Genomic DNA, 16,590 nt, shown 5'->3' with positions numbered 1-16,590 from the left:
TACTACTAAATGTAGTTTATTTTCACTAGATTTGCATTTCAAACTATTATTACAACTTCAATGTAGTAAGTCTTTCAATTAAATGCAAGTGGAATCAATTCTAAATCATTGTTGTCTAGTTCATTATACATAAATTTAGGAGAGTGCATTCATGAAGCAAAAAAGTACTGAAGTTCAAACATTGATTTATCGGTTAATGTTAACTTTCTTAGATTATGCCACTATGTACATAATCTAGAGTATCGATGCTGATTATATAGGAATACAAACCTTCAGGAACAGTAGGAGAATCAAATTACAGCAAACCGATTGTCTAAAAAAAAAAAAAAAACAGAAGGAGTGTCTCTCGAAAACATTTTGCATACTCTCGACAGGAATTCTGTATTTTTCTTAAATCTATTGTGTGATCCTTTGTGATTAATCCCTGATATTTAGGAATAGGTACCCAGAAATCAAATTTGAGTTTTAGACATCGTGTTTCCAATCAAATGAAAGAATTACGAATGTAGTCACAAAATCACATATCGAATTCCATATATTTAATTCATCGCGTTTTTGAATCACCATGTTTACAGGCTTATGAAATACAGAACAATAGAAAGTCAACCCCTTGAAAGATTTATTTCCAAATTCAATAGGCATCCAAATTTTATTTTATTATTTTGTAAAACTACAAAATATGTACTATTTATAAATATATATGTTTTGCTTTTTCTTATAAAGATATAGAATAACAGACTGGGGAAATCATGAGTACAGAGGCTAGTTATGATTATTTTGAAATTTTAGCAATTCTTTTGTAGAATTTCTACCAGATTGTATCTTTCACAAGAAATTATCTAAATAAATTATACAAATTAATTCATTCATTAAGTTTTGAAAAGCAAAAAGATAAGTTATTGTCATTAGAAACAAAAGAAAAAAAAAATGTACAAATTCAAAATTTAAGTAAGTTTGTAAAGTAAGTGAAAACAAATATTCATGTTTACAAACATGAACTCTTAAAAAATAAGTAAAAATAAGCATAAAAATTTTGTAAAGCGGGTGTATAATTTGAAATTCAATTTGAACATAAACAATTCATTTTATTTTCGAAAATATATCTTTTAATATTAATTTTCTATAAAAGCAAAAACATGTCTCTTCATGTTTATGATTAATGGATTAAATATTAACAAAACAACCTAGAACATTAAATTAGCATAGTAAAATACAGATTAATACTGATGAATTGCCATGCTCCGGGAAAAGCACTACATCTTTATAAATAATTAAAAATAACAACACTTTTTTTCTTTCTTGCAATATTTTTATTTTTACAAGTGAGACAATATGATATCTGAAATAAATTTAAGGTATGACACAAAGTGAAAGTAAGACAAATAAAAAAAATATTTTATTCTTAATTACTATAATACAATGTTTGTAAAAGCATTAACATAAAAGTTTAAATATGAAAGCCAATGAACATGATGAAATTGTGTTTCTTTAAATGTAGCTTGAAGCGAATGCTTCCACAAAAGTATTAAACAAAGTTACAATGTATATTAAACATCTTGTTCTTCAATTGAATTCTTTCTTATTAGCATTTAATTAAAGCATTGATAGCCAATGATATCCTTCGTAGGTTACGAGTGAATCTGTGGTTAGGATTTTTAAATAGAAAAGTAGTAATTCTTTGTTGAAGATTCTCAAGCACACTTCGAATATGATCTTTAATGATAGGATCATTGCTATCCAAGCTTGCAATGACATCTTCAATATACCTGCAATATATAAACAAATGTTAATACTTTAATATGATAAGAAATTAATAGAAAACTTTTCACTTCAGTTTAAATTTATGTAACAAATTTGAAGAAATTAGCTCATAAAATCTGCTTTAACTGATTTCTCCATATGTTGTGCATAAAATACAGTATTTTAAAATTGTTAAATATTATAATACAATAAAGAATTAAACCTAAAAATGTTCAAAGAACTAAAAAGATATTTACAGATATAACTCAAGGGGTAAGAAAAGAAATGTTAACCGTTGGAGGGAAAATTCTATTCAAGCCAAAATTTGAACTGGATGGGAAATGACATATTTCCACATATTGCGGAGAAGTTATTTCCACATATTGCGGAGAAGTTCTTATTCATTTTTAATCTCAAAATATTTTTTCCCTACCTTTTTATTTTCTATGACTATATTAAGAAAAAAGTTACGCAAAATAGTTGTAGAAGTTTGTATAGTAAAAAGATCTACAAATTTTTCAGATTTTAAAAAATAATTAAATGGCAGGCACATAAAATGAACTCAGAGAAAACTACATGTAGCAAAATGAACAAGCAAATTTAACAAAGAATATATCGAATAAAATGCACCAGTTTAATCAATGCAAAATTAAATTAGTTTCTTTCTTATTATGTCATCTTTGAATTTATGCTTTGTTTAAAAAAAAAAAAATCAAGGCAATACTTAGTGCAAAAATATTGTTACCACATAAAATTAAACAAATAAAGATTTACCTGACTCGTATTTCTGTCTTTGTGTTAAAGTCAGCTGAGAGCTGATTCACAAGTGAAAGAAGTACATGTTGCTGTAATGGGCAAGGGGAGGAACCAAAAACTAAATCAACATTTACAGATTCACATAGGAACAATACTAATTGGACATCCATGGCAGAAAGGGCCTATTAAAACAGAAATAAAACATATAGTATACAAATAAATAAAAATTCTCAGAATAATTGCTTGAATTTCTATCTAAAATGCTACTAAATGCTAATTGGTTTTTCTTTTAATGACTTTTAATCATATGCTGAATTTTTAAGGAGAAATGGATATAAATGTCATTTAAGCAATATCAAAATACCAAGCTTATTGTGAGTGAAAAGGTGAAACAGATTTGTAATGGCAATTTGCCACATTTAATAAAAATATCTCTCTAGTCAAAAAGGTCGCAAGTAAAAAATTGATTATTAAGAGTTCGAATAGGAAGATGAGAGTAGCATCAATTTACAATAGACAATTTTACAAGTATCAATGTAGCCAGTTTTTTTTAAAAAATATGAATAAGAGAATTTCTTTTTTTTTTAAATCAGAAAATATTTGACTTCTTATACTGTGTTAAAATTTTGAAAATATTTATCTTATAAATCTAGTACCTTGTTTCAAGATAAATTTTTTCACACACTATTCATATTGTAATAGTCCACAAAATTCTCCAAAGTACACCAGTATTAAAAGATCAACAATGCTGATATAACAAGGAAAAAGAATCATGCTGAAATTCAGAATGTAGAATCGAATTTATTAACAAAGAAAAAAAGAAACAAATTAATCATTAATATTTAAAATGGAATAGTATTTATATTCAGATAGCCCTTTTAATAACACCTATATGCATAATTTTCCAAAAATTACTGCAAGTACTGCCCAAGAACTTAATATTTTAAAATAACATTAAATGAAATCAGACAGTAAGATTTACCATGAATTCTAATATTAATTTAGCAATTATCATTTAGTTTTCCGAACTGACAGACACTGAAATTTTTAGTATTCATTTTTATACTTAACTCAGAAGTGTAAGGATACAGCTTATTATCTTTGTTTGGGAAAAATATTTTCATAGCTTTATTACTGTAATGTCAAATGAACGGGGTATATTCAAAGTACTATTTAAATGTGAAATTATCATTTAAATAATAAGTTTGATTTATGTTAAAAAAAATCCCTTGGAAAACTCACTTGCTGAAAGGCTTCATTGATATTGCCTTGTTTCACAAGTTGCATCATATGTTGCTTTTGTAGTTGAGGATCAGTATGAGGAACAGGTGTTGTTGACCTAGAATTGAGTACAGCAGTAGTTTGTTCCCTTAAAGCTTTTTTAACTTCTTCTTGCACAACTTGTCGCATATCTGATAAAAGCATTTCATGTTGTCTGTAAAAAAAAAAAAAAAAAAAAAGCACCGATTAGAAAAGTACCAAATAGATATAGAAAAGTAAAGATGTTTTAAAATTCATATTCCATTTGAAACATATGTTCTTTAATTTAACAAAAACATGCTTATAAATTTGAACTCAAATAATAGGATAAAAACTGTTTCTCAAATTTTAAAACTCATTACATATAAATCAGTGGCATTCTCAAACAGGACAGCTCATACATTTTGAAGTATAAACATATTATACATATTTAGACAGCATTTAAAAATTAACCAAGAAACACCGACTTTCATTAGCATTGGAAAAATATTAAATATCATTCAAATTGATATTAGCACTAAACCTACTATTTCATTTCCAATGTATCATGACCATTTTCCAATGTATCAGTGAAATACCAGTAGGTTTAGTGTTAAAAACTAATATACTAGAAATAATATTTGAATTCAATAAAACTATATTGCATTACATTTCATTTCACCTTTAAAGCAAACTAATTAATTTGACGAGAAAGAAAAAAATGAAATTAACATTTCAATATGAGGATAATTTGATAAAATGTTTTCAGAGTTTACTTTCTTAAGTAAACAATATAAATAAATATATCTTTTTAAGAATAATAAATTATGAGAAACAATTCAAAAATATCTTCTTACTTCATTAAATCTAAACTGTGATTTTCTACTTTAATAGACTGAGTATGAATTGCTTGCTGAGCTCCAGTGACAAGAGTACTGATTTCTTCCTTTATAGAAGCTACTGTAGCATCAAGGGAAGCACAAGTCTTTTGGGCATGTTTATCAAGAGCCTGGATGTCTGTATGTCACAACCAAAATAAAGAATTTAAAAAAATTAGAGTATAAAAATTTGTACATGGATTCATAATAATAGTCATTTTCACAAGCACACTTACATTCAACAGTTCCCTTATTGAACTGTTCATTGAGCTGTTGAAACAGATGCTGGCAAGCTTTATCAAAAGAAGGTACAACATTGTTTTGGAAGACATCTTTACAAGAAGCCTGTACAACACCTTGAAGTGATGTAGATAAAATTTGTGATATAGAATCCAAAAAAGGCTGTAAGAAACATACCACTAAATCAATCAGATGTAAGATCAAATAAGAAAAACTTGATTAAAAAAGATTTTAAATTATTTAATATCTTGACAGAAAACTGAAGTTTATTTTCTTATTACCTTCAAAAATATTTTTAAAAAATCACACAAACAGTATCAAAAAATCAACCAAGCAAGAGAAGTAATTTCTGTAAAATATGAAAGATTAAATACTTAAGTAAATAAATAAAATTTCAGAGAAATGACCATTCATAATCTTTGATGTGACATCCAATCTTTAAAATTTTCGGAAAATGTGACCATGGAATTTTAAGGATATGTGCTGATAAATTTTCTGATATTCGAAAAAGCAGATTCATTTGGCAATTTGAAAGGTTAATATACATAAATTGATTAGGTCAGACAAAAATATAGTTTATATTCATTTCTAAAAGAAAATTACATCATTAGTAACTTATTATTCTAGTTTGGATTCACAGCATTTATAGATATGACACTAAGGTCATCGTATATTACATGAAATACTTCTTTTTAGCATTCATTATAGTTAATAATATCATACACTTCGAAACTGACTTCATAATAAATTTTCACTTATCAATTATATAAAGGGGGGGGGGGGAAATGTGTGAAATTTCGATACAAATTATAGATACATAAGTGACACAAACCTTTCCTTTAAGGTATCTTGCAAAACTGTCTCGCAAACTTGTATCTGTTGCTGACAGTTTTTGATTAAAATCCAGCTGCATCTTTTGAGCAATTGTGTCAAGAACTCTATTTATTTCTAAAACAGAAAACATTAAATTTAAATGAAATATGAACAAATATATATATTTTTTAAACATGAAAAAAAAAAAAAAAAGAATGTTACTTACGTGGCACTATATTGCTTGACAATTCTTGCTTTAATGTGTTGTCAAGCTTATTACTAAAAGTAGCCGATATTTCCTCCGACATTACCATAAGTTCTCGTTCTGATCGCCGCCTTTCTTCTTCAACCATTTTTAAAACTACATTTTCTAATTTTGAATCTGAATTTCAAATGTTAAGATAATAAAGTTTTATGAAACAACATAAATTATATTAAAAATGATTTATTTAAGGAAATCAGTTCTGAATTAAAAACATTAATGAATCTATGAAATCACTTTTGTATAGTTGAGACAGAGTGAGATATAACATCAAATACAAATATTTCATGAAAAGTTTTAAATTCATTTCGATTAATAGTACCTACAATCAATATATTTCTCAATCCTGTAAGCAAAAAACATTTTCAAACTAATCAACAATAACAATTTTTGAAATGCAGGTAAGAAAGGAATTCTTGCTAAAACAATACAACTAGAAATGCATTTAGCATTGTATAAGTTAAAATGACAAGCATTTTAAAATGGGCCATAAATGTACAAAGAGGAAGTTGTGAAGGTTTTGTTTAGTTATATTAATGTCCATTTTAAAGCAACACTAGGCCTATTGAAAGATGTGAAGGATAAAGAGAGGAAGAAAATTTTAAAATAGGTAGAAATTAATGCAAATGAATAGAATTTCTTAAAGCTTTTTTCACTTTTAAATTCCTTTTTGGAAACGAATCACTCCCCCCCCCCAAGAAAAGATGCTAAAAATATAATACAGAGGTAAAAATAATATATATAAAAGACAAATAAAAATAATTTAAAATAATTATCCAATACAGTTTATTGAAGTAATTTAAAATGTCAATGTTATAATAAAAGTTATGTGTGAATGGCCTCACTTATATTTGCATAACATTGAGGGGTTTGACAAAAGCATTTCATTCAAAACTTCTAACTCAATAGCTGAAGTTCTGGATTCGATTTGAGAAACTACTTTCGAAATTATGATGCTCAATTAAAAATACTGGTTGGATATTACTGATTTGTGAGATTCCTAAAACATATTTGAATGCAGACCTTTTTGTAATTTAATAAAATGTTTAATTTTTGTTATTTATATGCATTAGCATTTAAATATTTACTTTTCCGTTATTAGTAAAGCAATAAAAAAAAATGACGCCTTTGTTTCTAAAGATACAAAAACACATGCAATAATAATATCTAGCATACAAAATTAATTTTAATGAAAAAAGTAAAACACTTGATATCTTTGATTCTATTGACTAAAATAAATTTTCATCCTTGTCTAGAATAAATGTAATAATGAACGTCTTTAAATACATCAATATTTTTACCCACACAATTCACATTACCTCAATCGAAGTAAAGCTCCTCGAACTTTTCCTAAAAAAATAGTTAATTGATAGAGATTTTCATATAAAGAGCACTGATTAAATAGGATTAAGTTGCCAAACTATTTACAAGTAATATAAGAACTGTGAATATTGGATTAAGATGATATTTGTTGGAAAACTGTCAGTCTCTGCAATTTTTAACTTAATAAGAATTCATCAAACACAACTAATCACAAATTATCTTAACTTGCTGATTATAAGCACTGAGAACAGATACAAGTATTTGCTTAGTGTTACTAGTACCAAATAAAGAAAAGAAAGAAAAAAAATTTCAGATAAAACATTTTTCAGTTAGGTTCACAAACAAACAATTATAATTAGATATTGTTGAGAATAGGAGAGATCTGAAATCGAGAGTTTCAGCAAAATTTCAAATTAAAAATATTTTTATTATACTTTCTCTTTCTATACTTTATATATGAAAATGTATTAAAAAGTATGTGAATGCTCATAATATAAGCAATGATTATTAATTATTTGTCAAAACAGGAAAGCATAATTCCCTTACTCTTAAATAGTATGTTTTCAGTAAATGTTTCTCAAAGCTACTCCTTATTCATTAAACTCAGTGTTTTTCTTTAATTTATTACATCATTTGATATTTATTACATATTTATTTTAATTTACTAATAAATATACAGAAACATAAAATTAAAAAAAGGATACAATGAGGTACAAGATTCTGATTTAAAAGGTGTTCCAGTTTATTTGTGATATTATCATTAGAATTAGACTGGCTAAGCTTTTGATCATGACGAAGCATTTTAACTTCCTTCTGTAACCTTTGAATTTCAGAATTTTGATCTTGTAATACTTCAACAATGGAGTCTAGCTTTTGCATATGATCACTCATACTTTTCTTCAATCTGTTTTTGATAAAAAGAAAAAGAGACGACATTACATTATATCGTAATAAATGCATCAAATTAAAAAAAAATTCTTAGTGTGTGTATGGGGAGGGGACACTTTTATAGGTTCATGGCATAAAGTTGTTTGATTATTTAAAAAAATGTTTGCCTAATACTATGTCCAATAAAATAAATATTTTTCTAAAAATAGTAAATCATTTGTAAAAATGTATGCATATTCATCTTGAAACCTCAGTACAATGATTTTTTTGCTTCATTCTTTTGCATTTCAAAAGTGACTTTGAATTACAATAGATTTGAAGAATAAAAATAACATGTAAATATTTATGACCAGAAGATTCTTTTGCACTTAATTTGTTAAATTTAAAAACCTTCTTTAAAGCCTCTTTTTATTTGATACGTAATTTTAATTGACAATCAAAAATTGATTATTTGACTTGATTGGATTGTCAATTTAATTGACAATCCAATTCATTAAGGTTCAATATCATTATTTGAAGACAGTAATTTCCACAACTAAATTTATTTGTTTAACAAGTCAAAATGTATGTTAAACAGGAATATACCAACCAATATGCATATTTTGAAGTGCGAGGGAGATTATTTTGAAACTTCTTTTTTGGTTTATTTTCAAAATACTGCAAGCAAGTCAAAATTAATCATTTTTATACGCTACAAAATAATATATATTTTTAAAGAATTTTTTTAAAAAATAATTTTCCATAGATGTTTCAATTATTTCTTCCCCCTTTTCAAAATTTTATTTCATTTATCTTAATCACCGTGTCCTACAGAAATTTAAGCTTTAATTTGGGTATTAACAGGTGAGTTAACAAATCCTAAATTAAAAAAATATATATACCTTTACTCATACATAGAGTGAAAAAAAAAAAGTTTATGAAAATTTAGTTTGTGATTTATGAAGTATAAAATCAGGTGTATTTGTGATACTTAGCTATATAGCTAATTTGACCACTGTAGTAGAAAATGCTTTTTATCTTTAATGTCAATTTCCTTTACATTTTTCTAAGTGTTCTATTATGGTGATTAGAAGAAAATGAATGGATGCTACAAGAGATAAACCTGGACAGAGGAAATAGTCAAAAGCTATATTATTTTTGCACTGATGATGTAAATGTAATATATTTATATCATAAGAAAAATAGCTAAAAAGGAAGAAACTTCAAGTAAGAAGAGATACTTTTCTTATAATACCATGATCAAACAGGTAGAATACATAAATTTGTAAGAAAGCGATTAATTATTAGAAACTTAAAAAGAAAGAACGAAAAAAAAAAAATTATCTCTACCAATTCCTGAAAACAAGGTTTCCTTTTTCAAACCTGGTAGAATATATGAGCTTAATACATGGTACAAAACTAACATTTAAAAATGCCTCTTTCCTTTCTTTCCTGTTTACCTGATATTTCGATTTATTGAACAACAGCAATTCTCATATATATTGGATAAACAAATGTAATAGCAATACATTATGTTTTGGAATTTATATATTTTAACAAAACTGCTTTTGTGTTTCAAAAAGCAGATATTTAATATAAACAGCTGCTACATAAAAGTAAGAATTGAGTAAACATTCAATAAGATTACATACATTGCCTAGTCCATTATAATTAGTTTACCAACAAAGCAGTATAACGAAAATACCATGTCTCAAAATAATTATCAACATTACAGTTTTATTTAATCAAATTTTTTTCAGCATTACATTTACATTACTCAATTTTAAAAACAAACAAGAACTTTTGATTTTTAAAACTTGTATGTTACAACCTATAAATCAAGTTGCAAAAGGCATTAACTTTGTAAGAAAAGAATTGCGTTCTAATAACTTCCAATTCAAAAAAGAATTTTTTAAAATGTTAGCCATAATTTATGACATTATTATGATTTAAAAACTAAAATTTCAAAAAATGAATTTTGATTCAGGAGACAGGATAATGATGCAACATTAAATTGAATATGTACATTGTAGTCTGTCTTCTAGCAGTAATTTCAAAACTAAAGTTTTTTTTTTAATTAAAAAAAAAGAAAAATACTTATCATTGAGTAAAAAATTTTTGTATTGAAATCATTATTTCAAACTACTCCAGCATATTGTTTCTGCACTGCACGAATGATGTCAAAAATTTATTTATTTTCTTCAGATTAATTAAGATACTTAAGAAGCAAAGTTGCCAGAGTAACATTTTCATCAAAAGCAAAAACAAGATTTAAGAAAAAAAAAGAAAAAAATAAAATAAATACATATTTTTTTAAAAAAACCCTACAATTTTCAGCAAATTAGAGGAAAAGAATCTCTTCCCAAGACTAAAATAAAATACCCAATTTAATTTCTTCTTAATAAGGAAAATGGTAGTAGAACCCCTTTTTTCTTACTTGTTAATATTCATTTCTTGCTGGTAAACAGCTTCTCTGTTGTCTGAATGGAAGTGTTGACTATGACCTTGAAGCTCCCTAGAGGTAGTCAAAACAATTTTATAAGATTTAAAATCTGAATAAAATAAAAGTTACAATATTATTCAAACAGAATTTTTTTTTTTTAAAAAACTTATTCATGAATAAAATATCTCAATTTAATAAAAGATACAAAGCAATAACACCAAAGCTTGGCCATATTCTTCATTTTTATAAGCATAATTCAAAGACAACACAGTTTTGTTGGATAGAACCCATTTTGTTCTTAATAAACAATTAAAGAATTTCTGCAACTAACTGTTGTAGTATAGAAAAACAAAAATTTACACAAAATGTAAATTTTTTTTTTCTTCTAAAAATCAGCAAACTAAATTAGCAAAACTAAAAATTAAATTTAAAAAAAATCAGCAAAAATTATAACATTTTTTACAAAATTATTTAAAAGATTTTAAATTTTAATTGAATATTAGCAAAATTTGAAAAGAAATTAAATGTGAATACAATAACTTCAGAGGAAGAAATCAGAATAATCTTTAATTAATATTAATGCAAATGCATCATTTGAATATAAAGATCAACTGCATGAAATCTTTTTAACAAAGAATGTGTCAAAAAAATAAAGTTTAATGATATCAACTATTTTAATTTCAGATTCAATGAATTCATTAGATTAAATTTTTGTTGATCACATCATCATTAACATAAAGAAACAGTTTGTTAATTTTTATAAATGTTTTTAAAAAAAATAATAAATCATACTCGTCATTTCTGGATGAAATTGTGTAGTCTTTGGTAGGATCTGGAGCTTGAGGCCAGTCTTTCATGTGATAATCTGCTTGATTTCGATTTGATTCTGAAGTTCCAGAAGTTGTAAAGGAAGTCATATTATTATTCATAGACTGCACTTCATCTTTGATTACAGCTACTGTCTCATTGGTAATTTCATCTAAAAAAATCAAACAAGGAAATAAAAAAAGAAAGTATGGCTTAAGTATTACCAAAAATTTCTATTATTTATCAATTATTTTAATAAACACATCCTTGAATTTTTAATAAAATGGGAGGGGGGGTGGGGGTGGAAGACGCTATAGATTAATTTTTTTCCCCTTTAGAATCAAGACCAATTTCAATTGAAGCAATTTTTTTAAAGATTTATAAAAGTGCAGAAAAAGCAAGAATAAAGAGTATGAAACTGAAGAGCTTTTTCTTTGTTTTTAATATTCATTTTATTTTTTAATAATTTGATAAGAGAACAAATATTAAGCTCTTTTATATACCAATCAAATGAATGAGATTATTCACCAGTTGTAATACAGGTCCCATAGAATAATAAAAACTGCAAGCACAGAGATATGAGACAACCCTCTGCAGTTTCAGCTATCTGTTCATTGTCATATCTTAATTTGTGATATTATCAATAATTATCTCTTATTTTATACATACAAACTCACATTTTACCATTTTTATACACTTTTTTTTTCTATCACTCATGGAAATCCTTTTTTCAAAATTGTAACAGCTTATTAGTTCATCCATTGCATCCACTGAAAGTAAAAAATGTAAAGAGAGACAAGGAAAAAAAAAAAAAAAAAAAAAATTGGCCGTGATACATACCCAAATGGAGAACTTTTGTAGGAGCTAAAATTTCTGCAACTTCTCGGCTGGGAGAACTTGTGGCACTGTGTTGTGAAGATTTCCTTCGCTGTAAGGTACTAGGCTCAACTGGAAGCGAATCTATTCCATCTGGTAAATGTGAAACAGATTCAATTTTTTGGGCAGAGCTGGATAAGTCTTCATGCATTGAGTAAGAACTCTGACCAGATAGATTGGAATGTGATGGAGAAGTGAAATCATCAGGTGTAAGGAGAACTTCTGTACACTTGGGATAAGTTGATATGTGGCTGGGCAGGGCTGAGAGAGATGTTGGAGTTGATTGGGAAACAAGAGCAAGATCTTCTACAGAGCACAGTCCTTTGGTCATTGATATATCTAAATCTTTCACACTACGGTTTGATGATTCTCTGCCATCAAGACTAATATCTGACAAGCCATCTTTAAACACTAAGAAGAAAAATCTTAATAAGTTGAGACTTTCAATATGGCAATAGTAAAAATAAAAAAATGCTTAATATGATTTTCTGATATAAATATCTTTAATAAAATCTAAAACAATACTAACATAATTTGCAACATAAACAAATTAAGAGAAAACATTGTAGTTGTTCAACTACATAATTGTATATGTTAATAAAACTCTGTGATCAAATAATATAACAAATGAAGAAATCTGTGGAATAAAATAATATGAAAATCTTGTAAAAATAATTTAATTTCATATGCTTTTAAAAAATAAAATAATTATCTGCTCATATGGATAAATTGTTCATAAAATGTAACAATAATAAGTGATATTTTAAGGGGGAATTTTTTTTTTTTATGTATTGGTGAGGAGAGAAGTTCAGGATTTTTTTTTTTTTTTTTTTGTAAAAAAGGAATTCTGAAACTTAAAAAAAATTTTTTTTTTACAGAAGTCAAAGTTTTCAGAAGATTTCCATCAACAATATTTAGTATTTAAATACACAAAAGATTAACTGATTTTTTTTCCCCCCAAAAAAAGATTATATTTTGAGACTAGAAGAAATTGTGGCACTGTGTTTGTGAAAAAGTAAAGTATTAGCCCCAAATGGATTTATTACATTTAGTAAGCGAGAGTTAGATTCATATTTTAAAAATTATTCATATAAGCAGAAGATCCATGGAATTTTTTTATAACAAACTGAAGCTTATATTTCGAGTATTAAAAATTTCAAGAAGATGGATGAGAAAAGATTTGATCAATATCTCACTTGTCGTACTGATATGCTACAATTAAGATTGTATAGAGAAAAACATACACAAGGCAATTGTGGTTAATATCGATTAATAGTAAATATTACAATACAAAACAATACTTAACAATTACACTAATATATTTTATTGCAAAGTGTAAAAGACCTGAATGGGTAATATATAAGGGGTGAATTGCTTTTGGTTCATAATACATATTTAAAAATTTGAAAATGATGTGGTGGGTTTTCCCCCCTTTTTATTAAGGCAATACTATTTTTTAAATTCTTAATTATATCATGCAATAAGTTCTTATTCATATGAATTTTATTTGTTACAAAATCTGCCTTGGTAGACAGAAATATTTTAATGACAAAAATATGATAAAAATGAAATTATACCATACGAGTCTTGAGACAGAGAACTAACAGAACCAACTGACTGCAAAGGTGAGGATGTTTTAGGTTTGTAATGAATTCGACATGACTGCAATGTCCTAAAAAAATATGAATATAAGTCAACATTCAAATTTTAAACAACTCTTTTCATATATTTCGTCAATTAATGAAAAAAAAAAGTTTAAATAATGACCGCACTTACTTAGTCTGTATCCAAAACAATTTAATTATATACTTGGAAGGGGTATCATCTACATCATTTAAACAATCACCCATCTGATCCCTATCACCTAAAAAATAGATAAGAGGAAATAGCATTCATTTCTATTTTTTAAGTATATTAACGAGTTTTGCATTTTAAAAATAAAAAAGAAAACGAGAATAGCATTCTGTGTTAAAAACTAAATTTCTTATTTTTAATCAAAAAAGATCAAGAAAAAAAAAATTAAATACCTTCATCATCAGAGTTTCTACATGCAGACTTAGAATGGCTAACACTATGAATAGCTAAGCTAAGGACAGGCAGTGGAACTCTGTACTCTGATAATGAACAAATGATCAAACCACTTGGCACAGGCTCCTGCTCCATATGCAAGATAAACAGTACCTATAAGTAAATAAATAAAAAGCACTGAGAACAAAATCTCGGTACTAAGATCTTTCATGGAAAAATGTATACTCATATCAAAGGTTCTTCTCAAATAAGTGTTAATTTTGTGCAATATTATATTCACAAAATAATGTACCTAACAAAAATACACAGCGATGGAATTTATCTAATAATTGACTTACTTTTCGCTTAATATCCGATAGAAATAAATACTTAGAAGAGAGATCAATTTCAGCTTTCAAACATGGCATTACAGAATCATTTAGATTTGGATGAATTCTAGAGAAAAAGGCAAGATAAAGAATGAAAATTTTATAAAATTAAATTATTACTTTACTTTTTCATTTAAGATTAAATCAACGATAACAAAGCTTTAAAAAATACTTAAGATTTAGATCAAATATAAAGCTATACATACCTAATAGTCTGCAAGCAAATCCATGATTCACAACTCCAAACTTTTATTTCTGTGTTATTCTCTGCACCAGTCACAGCAAATTTCCAGAACTGGATGCTAAAATTGAAAATAATGTTTATTATATGTTTTAAAAACTAGAAAATATTAACTGTATCAAAACATGTCATACTCAGGTCTATGATTTTTGTAGTTATCCAGGAAGTAGAGAGAGCTTAATGATTTTTGAGGATGAGGAACCCATTGATGCAGACACCTGTTAAAATATGGAAGCAGAATATGGAAGTATGATTTTAATTGAAATTACACAAAAAGTATAGCATCTTACTCATAATTTTAATTACAGGCTAAATGGCATAAATAATATTAAAAAATGCATTGTCATTCAAGATATTTTTTAAAAAATGAAAGAAACAGTTATTTATAAATATTTGCATTTACATATAACTAGAAAAATTTAAAATACCTGCATATAAGGCACAAAAAAGTTCTGCTATAATATCATAACATTTCTTTGTTAAAATAATCAACTGCATAAAAATCATGGAACTTTATAAATGGCATTTAAATAAGGTCTGTTACAGATTTTAACATTTAGCATAAATTTCTGATAACTATTTAATAGAACTGGATTATTTTTATTTTGTGATGCTAAATATAAAGATTATTATATGTATATTCTAATAATGAGATACATTTAGTTGTAGAAACAGTGTTCAAAATTAATCTTTGCTGAAAAAAAAAATTAAAACTACATAATATTTCAAACATTAAAATTAAGTTTTCAGAAATATTACTCATATCTTATCTTAGTCAAAAAAAAAAAAAAAAAATTACATTTTTTTTATTTCAAAGTTTTACAGTAATTCTTTACCTTTAGGTATGGTGATTTCTATATAATTGAGCTGAAACACAAATTTAATAAACCAATTTATCTCATTCCTAATTTTTCTATGTAAAGCATTTATTAAATTGCTATTGATTTCATTTTAGAAAGCAACCTAATCTCCTGTTTTTAACCTCAAAATTATTTTTTTTAAACTATTCTGGTAATTAAATAAATATTGGGCACTGCTAATCTCCTTTTGAAATCACTACTCATAAAAAGGAATAATGGTAATTTAATTCAGGATCCACAAGGCACTTACTCTTTTTGATGGGGGGGGGGAATTGCAAGAACAATAATATTGCATATTTTAGATATAAAAGTGTAAGAGACAATATTAAATAAAATATTTTCACTATTAATGTCCAAATACTCCATTACTTTCTTGCTTACTACTTTCAAATTCTTAAATGAAGAACACTAATGATTTTATTGTGCTTGTGCCAAAACTTACCACACAAAGTGGGTTTTGAGATATGCAAGCTTCTTTGCTGACAGCTACTACACAACTATTAATAGATGCTAATTTTACAAAAAAAAAAAAAAAAAAAAAAAAAAATTAAAGAGTGCTTGCTTTACAAGCACATTAATTCACATTTTTGATGAAACACATTTCATTATAAAAAAAATTAAACACAAAGAAGCTGTTACCTTAATTTTAATCACTGCTTGGAAGAAATGAAAATACATACCAATTGACAGTGAGATAGATACAATTTAACAAACATTTATTCATATTTAAACAAATGAACTGGAAATAGTTATTAGAAAATTTTAACTTTACATTTTTAGTCACACTTAAAGTTTCAATTTCCAAGACTATTTAATTCTACTAAGTATTGAAAATCTCTATTCTCTTAT

The 16,590-nt window shown here is 26.1% G+C and overlaps 1 protein-coding gene across 1 annotated transcript in view; it reads right to left on the bottom strand.

Moving 5' to 3' along the window:
- Positions 1-1,377: 1,377 nt before the first annotated feature.
- The window catches only part of LOC129960504 (enhancer of mRNA-decapping protein 4-like), a 36,726-nt gene continuing 21,513 nt past the window's right edge, over positions 1,378-16,590 (bottom strand). The window contains exons 9-25 of the mRNA XM_056073981.1: positions 15,016-15,099; positions 14,847-14,942; positions 14,611-14,707; positions 14,272-14,425; positions 14,021-14,108; positions 13,822-13,916; positions 12,209-12,655; positions 11,354-11,540; positions 10,556-10,633; positions 7,956-8,155; positions 5,893-6,048; positions 5,686-5,801; positions 4,850-5,015; positions 4,593-4,752; positions 3,739-3,931; positions 2,515-2,678; positions 1,378-1,766 (exon numbers count right to left, since the gene is read on the bottom strand). Of these exons, the coding sequence (XP_055929956.1) occupies positions 1,583-1,766; positions 2,515-2,678; positions 3,739-3,931; positions 4,593-4,752; positions 4,850-5,015; positions 5,686-5,801; positions 5,893-6,048; positions 7,956-8,155; positions 10,556-10,633; positions 11,354-11,540; positions 12,209-12,655; positions 13,822-13,916; positions 14,021-14,108; positions 14,272-14,425; positions 14,611-14,707; positions 14,847-14,942; positions 15,016-15,099 (2,665 nt within the window). The 3' untranslated portion in view covers positions 1,378-1,582. The remainder of the gene's footprint in view (positions 1,767-2,514; positions 2,679-3,738; positions 3,932-4,592; positions 4,753-4,849; positions 5,016-5,685; positions 5,802-5,892; positions 6,049-7,955; positions 8,156-10,555; positions 10,634-11,353; positions 11,541-12,208; positions 12,656-13,821; positions 13,917-14,020; positions 14,109-14,271; positions 14,426-14,610; positions 14,708-14,846; positions 14,943-15,015; positions 15,100-16,590) is intronic.

The sequence above is a fragment of the Argiope bruennichi genome, chromosome 2, assembly GCF_947563725.1.
Source record: "Argiope bruennichi chromosome 2, qqArgBrue1.1, whole genome shotgun sequence".
Taxonomy (NCBI): domain Eukaryota; kingdom Metazoa; phylum Arthropoda; class Arachnida; order Araneae; family Araneidae; genus Argiope; species Argiope bruennichi.
This window is presented reverse-complemented; position numbering and strand designations above follow the sequence as displayed.